Raw genomic sequence first — 20,710 nt, 5'->3', positions numbered from 1 at the left:
TGGAAGGCTTAGCTCAATCAAAAAACGTAAATTAACACACCATGAACAAATAAATCTGATCTGCGATACCTGAATGCAAACACACAGTTAATAAAATTATTAGGGACAAACACTCAAGGCCAAAAAAGCAAACAAACAAGTCCAAACAAAGCCATGGCAAGACACCACCCCAAAATATTTAACAACCCTTAGAAAATAATCACTTGAAAAAAAAACGGTTTCATAATATACACAGGTAAATGAAAAATAACTTTGTCATTTTAGGTATACTACTTCTGTGTATTTAAAATCTTCCAATAAGGAATTATAAAATTTATTCATACCAAGAAAGATATTGCCTGGATTTGAAAAAGTGTTTTTTTTTAATCAGATCGGCATGACTTAAAAAAATATGACACTTCAATTTCTCTTTGTCGAAATAAAAAAAAAGGCCTCCCTACCCAATGTCTCAACCTTTCGGTAGGGTTTGGGCAAACCAAAATATTTTTAAGCGTGGCCTTATGGAATTGTTTAAAAAAAAATGTTAAGGACTCGGGGGAACCAAGGAGGTTTAACTAACATACGTCCTTGGGAGAACTTAGATACTTTCAAGAAAATTTACAACCTTCATGTAATTGAAAAGTTAGATAGTGCTTTATATTATGATATTATTAACTGTTGTATTTCTGTATTGGCCTTGTTATTGGTCCGAGGCCAGCTGTATTGGCCTTGTTATTGGTCCGAGGCCAGCTGTATTGACCTGATTATTGGTCCGAGGCCAGCTGTATTGGCCTGAGGCTTTGCCTCAGCTTTACAGATATGAACATTAGTATAAATAGAGTAGCCAGCACGTGCAATTAGATTTGTCTAGGTCAGTTATATTTTAGATTAGAAAAATATAACCATCTTTTTTTTTACCTATAGATACAAAAATTAGTATTTTGTGAATAGAATCAGTCCACCAAATATCTTGCTCTTGTTTCACTTTCTCTATTTACAAAAATGATTTAAAGGGTTAAATTGAAAGTCACATGAATATGAATTCAATTGATTATTGAGTTGCAATGTTTTAGTGCTTATTTTGATGAAAATTACTCCATATATATATAATGTTTGTATCTGTTTTTTTTGGGGGGATTCAAGATGGAAAGTATATATATCCATGTAACTATTTGTTTCCTTGTTTATCCATTGTTTCACACCATATACATAAATGGTAAATGATAAATGCCCAATTAAAATGAATGGTAACAAGTTTACACTTTGAAGATAATAGACTTTACAATGTACATATTAAGAGGTGTAAAATTGTAATGTAGTCATGAACATGATGAAGAGATTTAAATCCTCCCAGTTTTTATAATATTGTCCTAGCTTATTGAACTGTGATTTTATAAAGTTGTACAATGTACTTATGTATACCTTTACTTCCTGTTAAAATGGTTTAGATGTGTATTTTAAAAAGATTTGGGGTTTTGTTTATTACAAGTTGTGAAATTAGATTTGTTGTTGTTAATAGATTTGGATAAAACTTGAAGGATTTAATGCAATTTGACAAAGCTTACCTGGATTTTGTTACATACATAATTATATATATATATATCTACATACATTTAGATACTAACATACCTTGAAATTACTTATATGCTGACTGTGTTAAATTTATTTTGTTGTGTATTGGCCACGGTACATGTGCGTCTGTGTTACAGGACTTATCTCTTTATTCATATCCATCCTTACTTTCTGTTTGCCAAGATTGTTAAAGATTAAACTTCAGCATTAAGAATTACATGTAGTACTTACCATGTTTACAGGTAGTGAGATGTGCATTTAATGGATAGACTGGCTTTTCATGTAATGAATAGAGTCTGAGGCAGAAAAGTTTTTTTTGTAAAATAGTGGAAATCTGAAGCGTTGACAATCGATTGATACATGTACATATCTTTGAAATACTGGACAGAAATGACAAGAAATGACAATATTATAACTGTAAAAGTGAAAGATATCAAAATGAGAATATAACGACTATGTAAATATTGATATATTGTTACCTGATTTTCTTACCATGAAAAGACCAGGAAATAAAATGTTTCATGCCTGGTTTGCCAGCTTTATCTTTGTACCGAACATATAATCTTCAATTCAATCAAACTTCAAGTGAACTTTGTGTACAAATTTTTATAAATATATTTTTTTTTCAAAAGGGGAAATAAGTCATAATGATCGTGAAGTGTTTGGCTATAAGCAAGTTTCCTCTTTATCAATAATCAAAGGAAATGAACGTGATTACTGGAAAACAACATCTCTAAAAACTTAGTTTGTTAAAAGTTGTCAGTGTTAACATGTCAGCCAGTGGCATGGTTGTAGATAGGATTACTGATGAAGCTAAAGGCCGGATATCAAGAATTATCCAACAAAGAAGGTAGGTCTGTTGTTACAACTCTTGAAGACAAGTGTTCAACTTGTGGATTGTTTAGACAAGTGACTCATTAACATTTTAATAAAACTTTACTTTTTACTTATAAACAGTAAAGTTTTCTTTTTTAAATATGTACATATCCATCCCAGCAAACAAAGAGAATATGTAAAAAGCGTACAAGTTATCATTTGCTTTCTCTGTTTTATCGTTCCTTAGGTGTTTAAAAGAGGTGTGGGTTTCTCTGTTAACGTTTTGTCAGTCATTTAGGTGTATAAAAGTGGTATGGGTTTTCTCTCACTAATTTGTTTCCAGGAGATTTAAAGAGACTAACGGGTATGGGTTTCTCTTTAATCAGTCGCTTAATGTTTTAAAGAGGTATGTCCATATATATATAATGGGTTTGAACCGTTTCTCTGTTAAATCTGTCATTTGATTAAGATGTTTAAAAGGGGTATGCATTCCTTTGTTTAATCATTCATGTAGGTGTTTAAAGATTTATGTGTTTCTCTGTTTTGTCATTTATTTAGGTCTTGAAAAGAGGTATGGGTTTCTCTCACTAAGTTTTTTCAATCATGTACAAAAATGTATGAGTTTAAACAAGATGGGGGTTCCTCTGTTTTATCTGTCATTTACATGTAGGTGTTTAAAAAAGGTATGGGTTTCCCTGTTTCATCATTCATTTAGGTGTACATGTTTGAACTGCTATTTAGGTGTTTAAATTTATTTTGGTGTTTAGAAGAGGTATGAGTTTCCCTGTTTTTGGTCATTTAGGTGTTTGAACTGTTATTTAGGTGTTTAAATTTATTTTGGTGTTTAGAAGAGGTATGAGTTTCCCTGTTTTTGGTCATTTAGGTGTTTGAACTGTTATTTAGGTGTTTAGAAGAGGTATGAGTTTCCCTGTTTTTGGTCATTTAGGTGTTTGAACTGTTATTTAGGTGTTTAGAAGAGGTATGAGTTTCCCTGTTTTTGGTCATTTAGGTGTTTGAACTGTTATTTAGGTGTTTAAATTTATTTTGGTGTTTCAAGAAGAGGTATGGGTTTCCCTGTTTTTGGTCATTTAGGTGTTTGAACTGTTATTTAGGTGTTTAAATTCATTTATGTGTTAAAAAGACGTTTGGGGTTCTCTGTCTGTTTTTTTTTTTCCCCAGTGGTTTAGGTGTTTAAAGAGGTCTATGGGTTTTCACTGTTTTATCATTCCTTTAGGTGTTTAAAAGATTATGGGTTTCTCTGTTTTATAAGTCATTTAGGTATTAAAAAGAGGATTTGGTTTCTTGATCCTTTTTATCACATTTGTGTGTTTTGAAGAGTATAGGGTTTCTTTTTTATCAGTCATCTACTATAGTATAATCATGATACTCTAAGCTCATTTAATAAGGGATTCAAGTTCTGGGTTCTTTGTTTAAAGAATTTATGGGTTTCCTGTTGAAGGCTGGTGGTTCACTTTTGTTACTCCTACTTTTTTCCACCAACTACCTGGCCATGATTAGCCAAGTTAGTTGATAGATGTTTGAAATACCAACAAACTGACAATAAAAGTGAAGGAAGTAAACTGTTTGTCATCAAAGATGGCTGTCATTGTGGAACAAAATAAAGGAATACCATTAGTTAAGTTTTAAAGAAAACAATCTCAGTTTTCAATCCTAAATGTCATGTATGGGGCATTCTTATTATAGTAATTTGCAAGTTATTGCCCTTATTCATTTTCAAATTAGGTCAAGAAAAGTAGATATCAAGTGGTAATCCCTAAAGAGGGAAGCAAACCTTTAAGTTGTACTTGTTGACGAGAAGATTAAAAGTTTACTTGTCATTAAGTGTTCTAATCATTGACATATGATAAGGAAAAACTTCTAAAAAAAGAAAGAAATTAACTCAAGTTCCAGTCCCCACACATCCTCTTAAATGTTTTTGCAGATAAAAAAATGCATCATCAAAATTCACTCAATGCTGGTTTTCATAAATGTCAGAAGTTATTCCCTTCTTATACAGTTGTATAACTATTTTGAATGCAAAATAAAAATAAGTTTAAAAATTCCTCCAATTGTTGGAACTTGCCAAATCTGTCATGTCCACTCAGGGTGGGTTTTGGGGGAAAATGCATACATCTCGCAATACCGGTAATGACATTAATCATACAGTTAGAATTCAGAGTTTTTAAACACTTTAATACCATTTCCATGTATTTATGCCAATGTCTAAAAGGAAGATATTCTTGCATAAACATGTACAATATATTAAGACCCCCTGCCTGTACAACAGCTACTTTGTATTGACATTTATATGTATGCTATACTGGTGAATTTTTTTGTTATCTACATTTTATATTTATTTACCATGTTAACAGCCCTAAGTAAATCAGCTTTTGACATTTGTATACCTTTTATTGATATAAGTCAGATAAGGAACAGGAAGTAAAATTACCTTTTTTTAATTTATATAATGAATACAGATTATAAATATACTCCCAGTAGAATTACTGACACACCATGAACAATCTCAAGAGGTCTACTTTGTAAATGTTCTGTCAGAAATTCTGTTGATTTGCTTGCAATTTCCCCAAGTATGATTATATAGAAAAATAAAAATATAAGTATTAGTATTAATAGTATTAGTTTATTAAAAAAAATTTGGGGTGGGGTGGAGTGGATGGTTCCATACAAGTTGATAAATGTCTTGCTCACCTTGCTCACCTTGCTCACCTTGTGATTGTGTTATATATTATTGATCCACTACATGTACCTGTTTTTTTGTCACAAATTTGGTCTATTCTGAGGCATGGTACCCTGGTAACCCTGAGGATATACTGATGAGATTATTTTTGGACTTTCTTAGCCTTGCATTCAAAGAATTTTTACTCACCATATTCACTTCAATCTGTTTGGATAAATTCAAATTAGAACAATTGACTCCTTTTAGAATTTGATTTTAAGAGGTTGTGCAGTTAAAACTTTTGATTTACATGAACCTGTATGTCATGTATGTAAATGTATACAAATGGATTTTGTATCAAAGTCTAAATTGATAATATCAGTAAAATGAGTGACAATAAATCATAATTCACAATAGTACTGACAAATTACAAAAATGTGTCAACATTCTGACATTGTTATTTCTATTTTGACCCTCCCAGAACCTTGTAATTATATTTGCTAATTGTATGAGCGGTTTTTGTTTTGACTATTTACCATGTTTACTGTTTAGTATATACCAGATATATTCAAAAAATATTTTTTTATTTTTATGTAGAGATATACAAATGTACAATGTATATCATTCTATGCATGTGCGTAAATTATATGTATATTGTGTATTATTAAAGTGCACAAAAAATATGTTTATATATTCATGTATATATTGTTGCTCTTTGATATTGAAGTTGAACATTTGACACATAAAGGTTCCTGATTGAAATCTCCCTTTGTTACCTCACCCAAGTAGAGTACTGTATATTTAAATGATCTAGGTTTAAATTGTCTAGTTCACATATAACTTCCTGCTTCAAAATGTCCACAAACAGGTCATCTAAGATAGCTAGGATGGTGGAACAAAAAAAGTGGGTATTTAATAACATATATTTCCATAGATTTTGTATTTTTGAATCATCTTTTATATTAGATTTGAAGGATGATGTCTGTGGACGATGGTATTGTTGACTTTATTATTATTTTACTTCCTCGTTCGTGGTCATGTTTGACAGACAATATGCATATTTTTGGATTGATATGATGGTGTTTTTTTACATTTATGAATAACTTAGTTACATATTTATTAAGGCCTACAAGAAGTTTTACATATCAACTTTCTAATGGAAAAAAAAAAATTACTTGGATATGTATGCATGTCTTTATATACAGTGTCTTTCTCCTGCAGATTTCACAAACAGCATAAACATAAAATATATACATGTACTAAACAAATGAATTAGCTTATTAAGAATTTGCTATTTGAACATGGCATGATTAAAGTAATTTTGTAAATTGGACTTTCTGTCTCTACATGTATTTTTTAGCACAATTTAAAACTATTGTTACTACGGAGACTGTATGTCCAGACAACTTCTGTATCAATCCGCTTTTATCTATATATAGATACAGTCACATGGAGTTAAATTGTTTATTTCACTGGTGAATTAAAAACCTAAGATGGTTGTCATATTATTGCCATGTATATATGACTATACTACCACTTCAGAACTAAATTTATATATATACTTGGGTTTACAAGTGTCTATAAAATCACATGAACAATATATAATATGTCTATGATATAAGAGTCCCCTGACTGTTCTTTTTCTGTTAAAATTAAAGAAAAAAAAAGAACAGTCAGGGGACTCTTATATCAGAGACATAATTTTTATTTACTGTTGATTTGGTAGTATGCCATTTTAAAGGCTTTAATTCAATTACTGGGATACCAATTTATGGCCATGGGTGTAAACATTTCTAGTGAATCACCAAAATTAAGAGAAAAGTTACTACATGTAATAGATACAAATGTATGTCTATTGTATTCAAATAAATTTTTTTTAAAGATTTTTTACAATGCAATAAACCTGATTGTTGGCACATGACACTGGTGTTACATAACACTATAATAAGTAAAAGGTGAGCAAGTCCATAGTTATTTTAGTATACAAAAGGTTCTTTGAAAAACAATAGAACTTCCTTAATTATTCAGAAACTTGGAGCAAGTTGAAAATAGGAATAATAATTACAGGTTTAAAAGGAGAATGTACACTTTAGAAAGTTTATTTGAATTATTTATATGCAACCAATATGAATTCCATTCTATAAATACTAATTAGCATGATAGTATAATTGGTTGGGTTGTTGTCTTTTTGACATTTCACCAATTTCTATTCTTAATCTTATTCTATGCGTGTATGTTCTTGACCATACGAGTATTTAGACCATACACGTATGGTCATGACCATATGCGTACGGACCATACGAGTATATACTTGTATGGTTATTAACGGGCCGGACCATATGAGTATTTTGACCATATAGGTATTTTTTTTCAAATATGCATTACAAACGTTTCAATAATAGTACAATAAACTTTATCTAAAAAAAAAACAATGATGGTTAAATGACAACGTATTAATTTAAAGGCTACGTTAAAATTAGATATTGATGCCAAAGTTAATTTTCATTGCTTATTACATTCTTGCATGTAGGCTTATGCATGGTGATATTTACTTCCACACAGTAACATAACTTTTCGCATTTGCACGTCATATGGTTGTGCACGATACTTTTCAGTTACACCTTTTGTTTGCAAAAGAAAAGATCGCCTTCGTTGCAGCTGCGTGTAGTGATGCAGAGGTTTTGGGTTATTCCGATGTATCTACGGTGTTTAGGAAGCTCTAGATTTTAAATATCGTGAATATGACTACAATACACCATATTCACAAAACAACTTAAATAAAATATGTTCCTTTCCAGTCATTTTTTCCAGTGTCTGTGACTACTTGTGTAGTTTATTGAAAAATGTTTGGAAGTTATCTTTTCAACTCAAGTCGACATATTGCTATTCACTCGTAATAACAAATTGGTAATGGACATCGGTATAAAATCTGTTTATTATAGTTTTAACTAGGTGGTAAAATTAACTATGTGAAGCTTCTTATTTTCCATTAGTAATCTCTTTATCATGTTTATTATGATATGATCAAAAAATGACCTACATGTATATGATAGCATATTTTCGAGGAACGGTCATTCCATATGAATTAAGAGTTTAGAAGTATTTAAAGTAAACTGTAACAGAGTGTTAATTACCCCGACCATACGCGTACGGTCGGACCATATGAGTATATACCCATATATATGGTCATGACCATACGTGTATGGTCCAAATACTCATATGGTCCAGAACATGTACATGTAAGTAAATTTTTTTGCGTTGAAACAGAAGGAAAAGGATATTAATGGACACATGATTTATATTCAAACATATACATATACATGAAAGACACTGACAAGCCTTCCATCTAAAACTAGGTCGGGAAGAGTTTCAAGTGGAACTAATTTTTGCATTAAAACCAAACAAAGAAACAATGCTATCAACTATTTGTTTCAATATAAATAGTTCTCAGAGAGAGTGAAATCATTTTCATGCACATGATTACAATGAGGTCTATTTATTCATTGTTCAGCAAGCCATTTAATTATGGGTCTTATTTTGACATATGGAACCAAACTGACAGATAATAAGTTATTAACATATTATTAATCAATGTTCCGTCCCTGTAAATATTTGAAACAAAAACACATAATGTTTTGTTCAGCCCATTAAGTGATAAAGGCAGTTACCTCATACCATACATACCGAAGCAGCATAGTTATAAATCAGTATATTGTTTATTTCAGATGGTTCCATCCTAACATAAGTGGGATAAAGGCTGAGGAACTATTGAAGGAGAGAGGTTATGACGGGAGTTTCCTGGCCAGACACAGTAGTAGTACACCAAATGATTTCACACTATCTGTCAGGTTTGTATATATATCAACATACAATGTATAAGTGTGTTCAAAAATAGATTGGGGGCTAGGTGGCCAAGGGGTCTATGTAGTTTTACTACTGTAATCGCTAACCAGTCAATACTGAGGTTGTGAGTTCAAACTCTGCAGGTGTAATACCACCATTGATTTTCCCCTATTAGTCTTTGTTAAATTTGCACTTTTCAAAAAAATGTGCAGAATTTATCTTTGTTTCAAATAAAGAAATACTTGGCATGAGTAAAATTTTATCCTGTCCAGTACTACAGAAAAAATTTCACATAACATTTCATTGCATATAAGAAAATAACCATCATTGAAAGCTAACCAATCAAATTCCTCCCCTTAATTTATCTGTGTACAAGGTTTAGTCACCATGTAACCTCAAGATTACAAAATTTTCAATAGAAATCTCAAATAAAAAATAATGGTGTTTTGAAATACCTAAGACATATGTTTATGACACAGAAATGTTTTTACTGCAATAAAATGTAGGATTAATTTAACCTACAACTGTCAAATTCAAGGGAATATTTTTTTAGACCTACTTGCGTATACAACCGGATGTGACGTACCATGATTTGGTGGTATTACACCTGCCGGTGATGGGGCACTCAACTCCAATCTTAATTGGCTAGGATTGTCAGTTTTCCTATGATCAAAGGTTATATATATATATAGTTGTTTTCTCTGAGCACTCAGCTGGTTTCCTCCACCAATAAAAACTCGCCGCCACGAAATAGCCCATGTGGCACTTATTAAAGGCTTTGAAACACATCAATCAATCAATCAAAAATGGATTTACCTTTATTGTTAAGTGCGTTCCATTTCACCATTGAATATGATGTTTATTGCTGAGGTTGTACCCAGAATTGTGACAAGCAGTTGTTATAGTCCCATAAGATTTGACTATTCACCATGAACACATTTAGCGTGTCTATATCAATGCAGTGTTCAATGTTTTCATACTAAATTAAATATTACTAATATCTGATTTTTTCGGATTTTGTTAAATGTCTGGATGGAAGTTTTATGACAAAGAAACCAAAAAATATATGAAAATTGTTAAAAACAAAATATAATAAAACCCATTTAAAAACGAAAGGAAAAGTAAACTAATCCTCCAGAGTTCCTGTTTTCAAGGAGCAAGCTTTGCTAAGTATGTAAAAATGTTACAAGTAATTAGTTTTTACCAACACACCCAAGACAGAGTTTCACACAGCCTACTCAATCAATACTGGGTGATTCTTTCAAACATAGAAAGAATTTCACACAATTCAACCTACTCAACCAGAATTAGGTTTTCTCACAAACTTTGAATGAGTTTCACAATATTATAAACATACTCAACAAATATTTGGCAGACATGCAACTCAATTTATGGTGTTCCTAGAAAAGTGACAATGTGCATAACTAATATGATGTTACTAGATATAAGATAAGGGCCATAGATTTACCCAGGAAATAATACCTTAGAAACAAAGATTGTGGAAGAAAATGTAGGAGAAAACACATGTGAAGGTTTGCACAGGAAATGTTTTCCACAAATATGAGCCTGTAGAAATGGATCAAATTATTTATTTATTGCAAAAAATGTGTCAAAACATTGCAATGTATACACATGATGTAAATAAAAGTGACAAGATTTCGGTTCTGCCTTCGTGTGACGTAATAATTTTTTGTTTATGCAAATGAAGAGTAAACCTTCCTATTTCATACAATACAAGTTTTTTGGCTTTTTAAACATGTTAAATAGACATGATAGATGTAAGAACAAAAACAAACATGAAAAATATATTTAAGAAAACTTATTTTATTTGACAAAAAAAAGTATTTTTGTGATGGTATCATTACTTAACATTGATGTGATAATTGTAACAATAGCCAATTGAACAAGATTTATATTTTTATATTTTGATTTTGTGTATTGATAATTTAAAGATCAGTATATCATTGTGTATATGACCTAAATTCACCACAGCAAGTTTTATCAGTCCATTTTATCAACTTCCTGTATAGGTTATTGTCAAACTGCCTATATTTACCCTGAAAAAGGTTTAAATCTCCATAAAACATTTATATATGGTAGGCTATAATAGAATTATAATAGATAATAAGATTTACATGAATGTACCTCAAATCCCCTTCAATCAAAAACCCTTTTATAAAACAAAATGCATCAGTAATGTCTTTTAAATGGTATATTATATTTGTGTTTCATTCTTTATTTTTTAACATTATCATGATTATGTGGAGTGCTATGGACTCCCAGGAGCCTCACTTTTTATTTTTTTTAGTTATAAATTTGATTGCATTTATTTTACACAATTAAATCTATATACATATATACAAACAAACAACATTATTTCCTATGGTAAAGGTTAACCTTTTCTTCAATAGAGCTTAAGTTGAAGTGAATTACATCATTCTCCTAAATAATAAACCATTATGGTTTCAAATTATCATGATTATATAAAGTATGATAGAATAAGATTTGTTGTAAAGCAGGAAGTAAAATGGCTTAAGAATATGTATATCATCACATGAAAGCTAGGGAAATAAACTTGACTTGTACTTTAGAAATATAAAATAAAAACACCTAGTACTTCACATAACATGCACAGCATTGCTCAAGTTGAGGAAACCTTAAAATTCTTATTTTACTCAAATTGAGGAAATCTTAAAAATATTTTTTTATATATTAATACTTAAAATTTGTAGTGATAGTATAAAATTTGTAAAGTTTATGACCTTAAGGCCCTTTAGAATAAGTTATAATTACCACCACTGGAAGTTTCCAAGTACATGTATCTGATTAACTCAGCTGAGATGTTACAAACTTGTACTGATTTCCTGATAATGTACTGTACCTAGTAGTGCATGCTCAATTTTGGTAATTATTATAGATTACAATCAAGCAGCTAAGAAAAATGTTAGGTTTTCATTTTGTATTTCCTTAAAAAAAACATGTTTGAAATGCAGTTCAGACCACGAATTTTGATATTCAACATTTCTATATGATGCAGTAAAATTTGTTAAATCCCTTTGAAACAGAAAAACATCGCGAAAATTCTAGAATATAAAAGTTTGTCTATCATGTCTCAAACATTGGATAACAAAAATGTTATTATTTATAAATGAAAGCTATTTATTACTTTGATACAAAAATTATAACGATTATAATTTTAATGTAACCAAATGCTATACATAATGGTAACTATATGTATCATTATTTATTATTATGGTATCCAACTGAATAGCTTCCTCTACCAATAAAAACTGAATGCCACCAAATAACACAATAGTGATAAAAGACATGTTACACACCAATCAACAATCAATCCAACTGAATATGCATGTGATATTTGATGCTGGATGTGTAGCAATCATCAACAAATTGTTTTTAGTCTAATATATGTTGATAGTTTATTTTAATTTCAGAAGGAACAATGAAGTAACACACATAAAAATCCAGAACAATGGAGAATATTATGATTTGTATGGAGGGGAAAAGTTTGCCACCCTCGCTGAACTTGTGCAATATTATATGGAAAATCAAGGTCAACTCAAGGAGAAAAATGGAGTTGTTATTGAACTTAAATATCCTTTAAATTCTGAAGATCCCACAACAGAAAGGTAACTATTACAAATATATACAAAAATCTTTCCTTTTTGGTTGGTTAGAAAAAACAAGGAATGGAATAAACTATTTGAAAACAATATTAACAAAGGTACTACCAAGGTCACACTAATGGCACTATCAAGGTCACATTATATTTATCAGTAAAATTTTATGATTCAGCATTAGTCTGTACCATGAGGAAAAGTTTATGAAGAAGAACTTCCTGAAACGGCATAAAAAAAACAAAATCGTGCGTCATTTCAATTTCAAATCAACATGATCTACATGATCTAAGGACGATTGAAATTATTAGGTGCAAAATCCTTAAAAAAACGTATATAGTTTTATTGTGTAATTCTAATTGATTATGCAGATTTATCATATACTTAGCATTGATATGATAGCTTTTGCATATGTGTAATGAGCGGAAGTACACAAGCCATAATTTCCCGACCGGGCTGATAACCCATATCAGGTGCATCTCGTGCACAAAACCCATAATAGTGCCTCTCGTGCAAGTTACTTCCGGTGTTTCCGGTATCGGTTGTTTACTTTTCCATTGTGACGTCAGATGTTTTTTATGACGACGTCAAAATTTACAGGAACTTTTGTGGGGATAGTTTAGTACTTGCTAACAAATGCCATTGACAATTATGAATCATTTTATAGTACAACAAACATGGAGTAGTAATGATCGTAAAACTCTTCCAAATTTTCAATGTTTCAAAATGCCTCTATAGGAAATGTTACCATAAATATATAAGGAGTTAATGATGCTGTTGTTGGACAACTATAGTATATTTGATTCATAATTTTAATTTTCTTTATAAAGTGTTTGACTGTTTTAGGTATTGCATTAGTTTATTTGCCTTACATAAAACTATTGTCGGAAGTATATATAAAGCGATTAATACATGGCCTTTTCCATATCAGCCTGCCGGGGTATCATCCCTCGACCCATATCAGCACCTCGACTCCGTCTCAGGCTGATATGGGGGTCTCGGGATGATACCCAGCCTGATATGGAAAAGGCCATGTATTAATCTCTATTTATCCAACCTGACTCTGTTGGTACCAAACCTTGATATTGTTTATGTAAGGTATTTGAGTGTAAAATAATAGCCAGTCCACCTACAAACGTAAATATTATTTATCAAACTCAGGCCTATCAATACCCCACTTCCTCTATATTTCCTGTCAACAATTCTCTATCAGAATTAAGACCTTAATTTGATGAAGAAGTTATAAGTGAAGTACAAGTGATATGAATATACATGTACTTGAAATAAATTTCCTGTGGGCTGTTATGATATTGTCTGTGACGGAAATGACAACCTATACATGTACATATATCAAAGGCGTTACATTATTCATAGTTTAATTAGATTAAAACAAAAGAATAGAATAGTTTAATAGTACATGTGTAAATAAAATTGAATTTAGACATGCTAAAAATGACACATTACAAATGTGTATGTATTATTACATGTAAGTTGCATGTCGTAAATATGATTCGTCATTTTAAAGGATGTGGTATTATAACATTGATCATTAAAAGAATATAATACGTTCACTTACACCACAATCATGATGATGACAATGAAATAGGGTTAAATTGTTGAAACACCCTTCCCCTCTCCTTAATTTTTAAAGATACAATTATTCATTAACTATAATATTCATATATTGGCTAAAACCCTCATCTATAGGTTATCAAATTCATACAACTACATTACTATTGTTATCTAATGAGTGTTGAAATATCTGAGCTTGTCTGGTAAAGATAAAGTCATAGGTACCAGCATTAAAAATTTGGATGTCAGATGTGCATTGTGTTTTGTCTACAAAAGATGCAACAGTGACACTGGCATCAAAAAAGTTTAAAAGGCCAAATAAAGTATGAAGTTAAAAAGCATTGAGGTTAGGTACTAATATCAATATACATAAAACATGCTTTCAGAATAACCCTTATCATGATTATCATGTAGACTTGAAACCTAAAGATTAAGAAGCCAATTGATAAAATATTTTATTGCTTAAAGATAATTATCAAAACTAATTTTAGGTTAGTCCAAATAATTATGACGTCTGGCAAGGCTATTTTAATTTTTTTCTGGGACGCCTTCCTATATAGGTCGCAAAGTTCCCCCCAAAATTTGCTCTCAAAGTCCAGACGTAAAAAAGGGCTTCAGCGTTATGATGTCGTAGGAAGGCGTCCCAGAAAAAAATTCAAATAGCCTTGCCAGACATCATAATTATTTGGACTAATTTAGATCAGCTTTGCCTGAAGGAGCTGTAGTCATAATTATTTTAAAGTACAGTACATATATCATGGTTAATTAATTTATCAACTGACAATATACATGATATACATTGTATAAATTATCTTTGAATTTTGCTAATGGCATTATACAGAGTTTAGACAATACATCATCAGCAGAACCTTCTCAATACTGAAACCACAATAAAAACTAGAGAGCAACATATATATAAAAAAAGAAGGTGGTATGATTGCCAATGAGACGACTCTCCACAAGAGACCAAATGACACAGAAATTAACAACTTTAGGTCACCATACAGCCTTCTAAAATGAGCAAAGTCCATACTGTGTAGTCAGCCATATCACGTCCTAAAAAATGTAAAACAATTCAAATGAGGAAAACTAAGCACCTAATTTATGTACAAAACAATTCACAGAAAGCAACAGCTACAAATGACAACCACTGAATTACATGTTACTGACTTGAGACAGATATATACAGAATGTGGCATGGTTAAATTATTTTGAAGGCACCAACCCACAGTTAACCTTGGACATGTATGTTAATTTTGTCAAACTATGATTATTGATAATTGATAAAAACTATTGTTTTAGCATGAAATATCAGATGTGATATAAAAAAAATTGAAACTATTTAGCATGCATGTCTAATGATCATTTACATTACAGTATAATCAACATATATGTTTTTTTCTTATTGAGTATTTTGTGTCATTTACAGATGGTTTCATGGCCATTTATCTGGGAAGGAGGCAGAAAAGGTGCTAATGGAGAAAGGAAAGAATGGTAGTTACCTGGTTAGAGAGAGTCAGAGTAAACCAGGAGATTACGTACTGTCTGTCAGAACAGACGACAAAGCCACACATGTTATGATCTGTTTTCATGAATTAGTATGTCATTTTATAAACTGTAATTTCAGAAATTATTGCGCGGTTTTTATTACTGTGAAAAAATGCGACAGAGTTGTAAATGCAATAATTTAAACTCACATTTTGAAATTTTGTTTATAAATGAAATAGGATTTTTCTCAATATCGTAAAAATAAAAATCACACTGTCTATGTCTGAAATGACTAAATTGCAATAATAAATGCATGCAATAATTTCTGAATTTACTGTATTGTAATGCATAAACTTTGCCCCTCTAGAAACACACAAGTTATGATCTGTTTTTTTAAGAAACAGTAGGATCTAAATTTTATATAAGACATGACATATATTAAACCTTGCACTATCTTGAAGAAATGGCTACACATGTTATGATCTATTTTCATGAAGTAGAATTTATTTTGTGTATATTAACCCTTGCTATAATGTGTCTGAAGAAATATTTATTAAATCTGATAGCTGAAATCAGATATTGGTGTGTTACTGCTTTTTCGTTGTTGTTCTAAATATTAAGGTTGATTAAGCACACTAATAAACACACAGTGATCAACAACAACAAAAATTAAAAAGTCTCAAGAATGAAACATCAGTATTTTTGTCTCGCCTTAAAAAACATTCTGTTAGAGGCTTCTAACAATAACTGATATGTTAAACCTTTGATCAGGTACATGTATGTTAAGGGCATACGATACAGTTTTAATCCTGTATTTACAAGTTGATGAAAATTTGCATATAGGCTATTTTAAACCTGATCAAATCAAATATGTTATAAAAAATATACCTTCATGTACTACTTTTTGAGTAAATTGAGGTTCAAATTTCAGATATTTCCTAAAAATACGGATTTGTGGACATATTTTTCCTTTCGATAGAAATACATAACTTTTTTGTTTTAAAAGATAAACACAATCTGTTTTTTGTTAAATTATTTGTAATTTGTGTGTTATATAAATATTGCATAAATTTGCACATTTTATTTTTACAAATAACTCAAATTTATCAAATGATCATGAATGTAGGAAAAAAACGTAATTTTTGACTGTATATTTATCAAATTTAAAAAAATTGCACTATTTAAGTTTTCATGAAAATTGGTACACCTAATCTTCTTACGTAATCAAACCAAATGTCATTTTAAAAAAGGGGGGTCCATGAACTCGTTTTCAAGTTAAATCAGTTTGAATGCTAAACTGCATCTTTTCCTGATAAGTCACTGTTTGACGTCGCGAAATTAACAATTTATGTTAGCAACGTCATTACCTCCCCTGTAACTGTATCATATGCCCTTAACATAGATGTCAACCATTACGATTTACTCATAGATTTATATATTATCCTTGATTATCTCAAAGAGATTGGTTTTCCTCGCTAAGGCTTGTATAGTGAAAGCAAGATGAGCAATCGAGTTGAGATGACCAATGATAATCTGTTTATCGCTATGTTACCTATGACGATGTTGTCAATTTCATGTCAATTTCATAAGAAACTCCAAGTGCCCACTTAGTTTCTAGTGATAATTTTCATATCACTCGACTCCACTGAGAAAGAAAATTATCAGACAGCAAAATCAAAGATTTTTCGTAAAATAGCGATTATTTACAAATTATATTAGACCCAAATTTAATAAGGTGTTATGATTAACAGTCTGCTTGTTACAGATTTTTCTTTCATTACCTGTTGGGAAAAGAATTGCTATTTTAATTTCAACATTTGCATTTCACTATCTTAATTACATATAGACAAGACATTTTCTGTGTCCACAGTTGATTTATTTAATTTCATTCTTATTTTTACAGGAAGAAAATTATGATGTTGGTGGTGGTGAGAAATTTAAAAGTTTGTCAGATTTGATAGAACATTACCGTAAAAATCCTATGGTTGAACGATCGGGTACAGTCGTACATCTTAAAACAGTAAGTATTATAAATAGAACATTACTGTAAAAATCCTATGGTTGAACGATCGGGGACAGTCGTACATCTTAAAACAGTTAGCAGTAAAAACTCTTCATTATGGCTATCAACATGCAGAAAACACACCAGGAAGATCTTTTGCCTTTAATTTGGTTTCATAAATGAGGAAAATGACATGCTCAAGATACAGAAACAATTTCAAACTAATTTCTGAACAAATACTGAACTTCACAATACACTACTGTAAATTCAGAAATTATTGCGATGTTTTTATTATTTGAAAAAATGTGACAGGGTTATAATCGCATTAAATTAAAACTTACATTTTGAAATATTTTCATGAATTAAACAGGATTTTTTTTTTCTTGTCGCAAAAATTAAAATCACATTATAGTCTTAAATGATAAAATCGCAATAATAAATGTACGCAATAATTTATGTACGCAATAATTTCTCAATTTACAGTATATCCATTCACAAAATGCAAAAAAAATCCTTTCTGGTCATTTTATATATGATTTTGATTGTGTGTTTTAATTTTTTTTTCACATTTGTAGAAGACTTCTCCTGCTCACAACTAAAAATTCAGGAAAAATTATAGAAGAGTAGACATCTGCAAAATGAAGTTTCTTGCAGTTTGATGATTATCTTTTGTTTATATAGCCATGATTCAAATCAGGAATGAAAAGTCGTAGTAAACAACATAATTTTAGTCTTTATTGTTGCATTTTTTCCTCAGCGGAGGACATAAAAATACTGGGCATAATTTTGTATGTCTGAAACTTGTAAACCCACTCACACTTTCAATTCTTACCAGATTTTTATGAAAATTACATCATCTATGACTTGGACATGTAAAAAAAATAGTGCTTATCATCTTACTATTAAAGAAGTTATGCCCCTTGGAAATGTAAATTTTATATGGAAATTGCTCTTGGTCCTGCATATTTTGTAGCTTTATTTTGAAATTTATATCGGCAATATCAGGGAAAAGTAACAAAATCAATTCTAATTAATTATTTTGGCAGGAGTTATGTCCCATGAAAATACAAATTTTATAAGAAATTGCAAAAAGAAAAAGATAGGTGCTCTCAAGCCTGCATTTCTTACAACATTTTTATCTTTATATGAGCAAGGTCTTGAAATAGTTTAATGATCAGGTGTTTTATAGGAATTATGCCCCTTAGAATAGAATAAGTAGAATTTATTGTAGAATATGTATGAAAAAGTTTAAAAGAACACCAAAGCATTTTATATGTGTTTTTGCCCTTGGACATGTAAAATATGTGCATTGGTGGGGAACATTCGAACGGTGTTCTTTTATATTTCTAGCCATTCAATGCTACAAGAATATCGGCATCTGGTCTAGGGGCACGTGTCAATCAATTAGAAACGGAGAAAGACAAGAAACAAGGAAGTAAAGGAGGATTCTGGGATGAGTTTGAGGTTTGTATGAAAATACACATCTATATCAATCAAAATTTTATTTCCAGCCTTTCAATGCTACACGAATATCAGCATCAGGCCTGCAGGCTCGGGTCAAACAACTAGACAATGATAAGGAAAAGAAACAAGGGAACAAAGGTGGATTTTGGGATGAATTTGAGGTTGGTGAATTTCTAGGGTACACTAAAATGAGGTAACAGGCAATATTAATAATAACAACTACATGTGAAATGTCATCTAACTTTAAAAAAAAAATACTAAAACAATTTAATATTATCTCGTTTAATTTCATGGAAAAAGTTTAAATATGCTTCAGCACATATATAGGGATTTTTATCTGTTATATTTACATTATAGCTTTGAGGCTAAAATATAAGTATTTCTGAAAATATAGCACCATACTCCAAAAAATATAGTTAGAAATTTTCTATAGGATACTTCTTACACAAAAAGAATAGTCATTACTTGTCAAGTTGTACTCTTTTCACATTAATTTAACAAAATATTATTGCTATATTGTAGGTTATAAAATTCAATGTAATTTACTTTTTGTATATATATGAATAAATATTATGAGATTACAAACATAGAAATATTCCCAAAGTAAACCTGTTGTTTTCACAAAGCAAAAATAATTTACTGTTTACTATTCTTATTTGACATTTACCAATTAAAACTCTTTTTAAACCCTAACTTTGAATAGTAACACATCATTTCAAATAAGGATGTGGTAAGACAGAATTAAACAAGGAATTACTAATACCAAACTGTCTGATATCTTTGAAAAGAAGTTTGAAGTCAAAATCAAATATTTAAGACACAATTTTAATCAGAAAATCACTGATATCTGACAAATTATATCTTGCAAAAAATTACTGAATGATCTGATAAAATTGCATCTGATTTTACTGAAGATACATTTTGTAAAACACATGCATATTTCAATCAAACAACTACAACAGAATAAAACAAATGCGTTAAATATGAAAAGTTTGTAATAAAACCAATTAACCATAATACTAATGTATATATTCTATACTAATGTTAATATGAACGGGATAAGGTACTGGTACTTGATGTATCTATTAACAAATATAAATATGATAATAAAATTGTTTTGAATAAAAAATAGGATTTTGTTTGTTGTGGTTGTAATGTTTATTTCAATATAAGGGCCTAAAAAGAGACCCTGATTTATTCATTCTTTTTGAAATTACAGGAATTGCTATTTAAAATTAAGAGGTTTTCTGGGAAAAAGGAGATGAGTCTTGAGATTTTAATTACTGTAAATTCACAAATGCTTGCATGCATTTATTTTTGTGATTTTACACAAATGGACAAGAAAGCCAGTTTAGATCTTTGGTTTAGTTATCAAAATGTGCCTTCTTATTATTGCGATACTCACCTAGTCACATTATTCACATCAATTAAAACCTTGCAATAATATACAGTATCAGTATTTACCTAATAAAATAAGAAAAAAAGATTATCATTTCGATAGTGTTCAATGAAATATTTGTGGTCATTAAAGGGGGCTCGCGGGTCTAAATCAATTTTTATACGACCGCAAAAATTTTTAATTTTTTGGTCGTATATTGTTATCACGTCGTCGTCGTCGTCGTCCGAATACTTTTAGTTTTCGCACTCTAACTTTAGTAAAAG

General features: G+C 30.3%; 2 protein-coding genes across 10 annotated transcripts in view; one reads left to right on the top strand and one right to left on the bottom strand.

Annotated features, from left to right (window-relative positions):
• The window catches only part of LOC143057651 (uncharacterized), a 32,713-nt gene extending 27,365 nt beyond the window's left edge, over window positions 1-5,348 (bottom strand). Inside the window, exon 1 of one of the 4 annotated variants that reach the window (XM_076231007.1) lies at window positions 5,255-5,348. In XM_076231007.1, coding sequence (XP_076087122.1) covers window positions 5,255-5,257 — 3 coding nt within the window. In that variant the 5' untranslated portion in view covers window positions 5,258-5,348. Of the gene's footprint in view, window positions 1-1,608; window positions 1,748-2,030; window positions 2,149-5,254 lie in introns of those variants that run through there. The other 3 variants (XM_076231006.1, XM_076231011.1, XM_076231009.1) reach the window with 3 other exon arrangements.
• The window catches only part of LOC143057650 (tyrosine-protein phosphatase non-receptor type 11-like), a 54,690-nt gene that overhangs the window by 11,027 nt on the left and 22,953 nt on the right, over window positions 1-20,710 (top strand). For 2 of the 6 annotated variants that reach the window (XM_076231001.1, XM_076230998.1), the window contains exons 1-6: window positions 2,177-2,401; window positions 8,770-8,892; window positions 12,340-12,534; window positions 15,524-15,692; window positions 17,486-17,602; window positions 19,096-19,209. In XM_076231001.1, the coding sequence (XP_076087116.1) occupies window positions 2,322-2,401; window positions 8,770-8,892; window positions 12,340-12,534; window positions 15,524-15,692; window positions 17,486-17,602; window positions 19,096-19,209 (798 nt within the window). In that variant the 5' untranslated portion in view covers window positions 2,177-2,321. Of the gene's footprint in view, window positions 1-2,176; window positions 2,402-5,818; window positions 5,949-8,769; window positions 8,893-12,339; window positions 12,535-15,523; window positions 15,693-17,485; window positions 17,603-18,934; window positions 19,049-19,095; window positions 19,210-20,710 lie in introns of those variants that run through there. The other 4 variants (XM_076231002.1, XM_076230999.1, XM_076231003.1 and 1 more) reach the window with 3 other exon arrangements.

Source organism: Mytilus galloprovincialis, chromosome 13, assembly GCF_965363235.1.
Source record: "Mytilus galloprovincialis chromosome 13, xbMytGall1.hap1.1, whole genome shotgun sequence".
Taxonomy (NCBI): Eukaryota; Metazoa; Mollusca; class Bivalvia; order Mytilida; family Mytilidae; genus Mytilus; species Mytilus galloprovincialis.
This window is presented reverse-complemented; position numbering and strand designations above follow the sequence as displayed.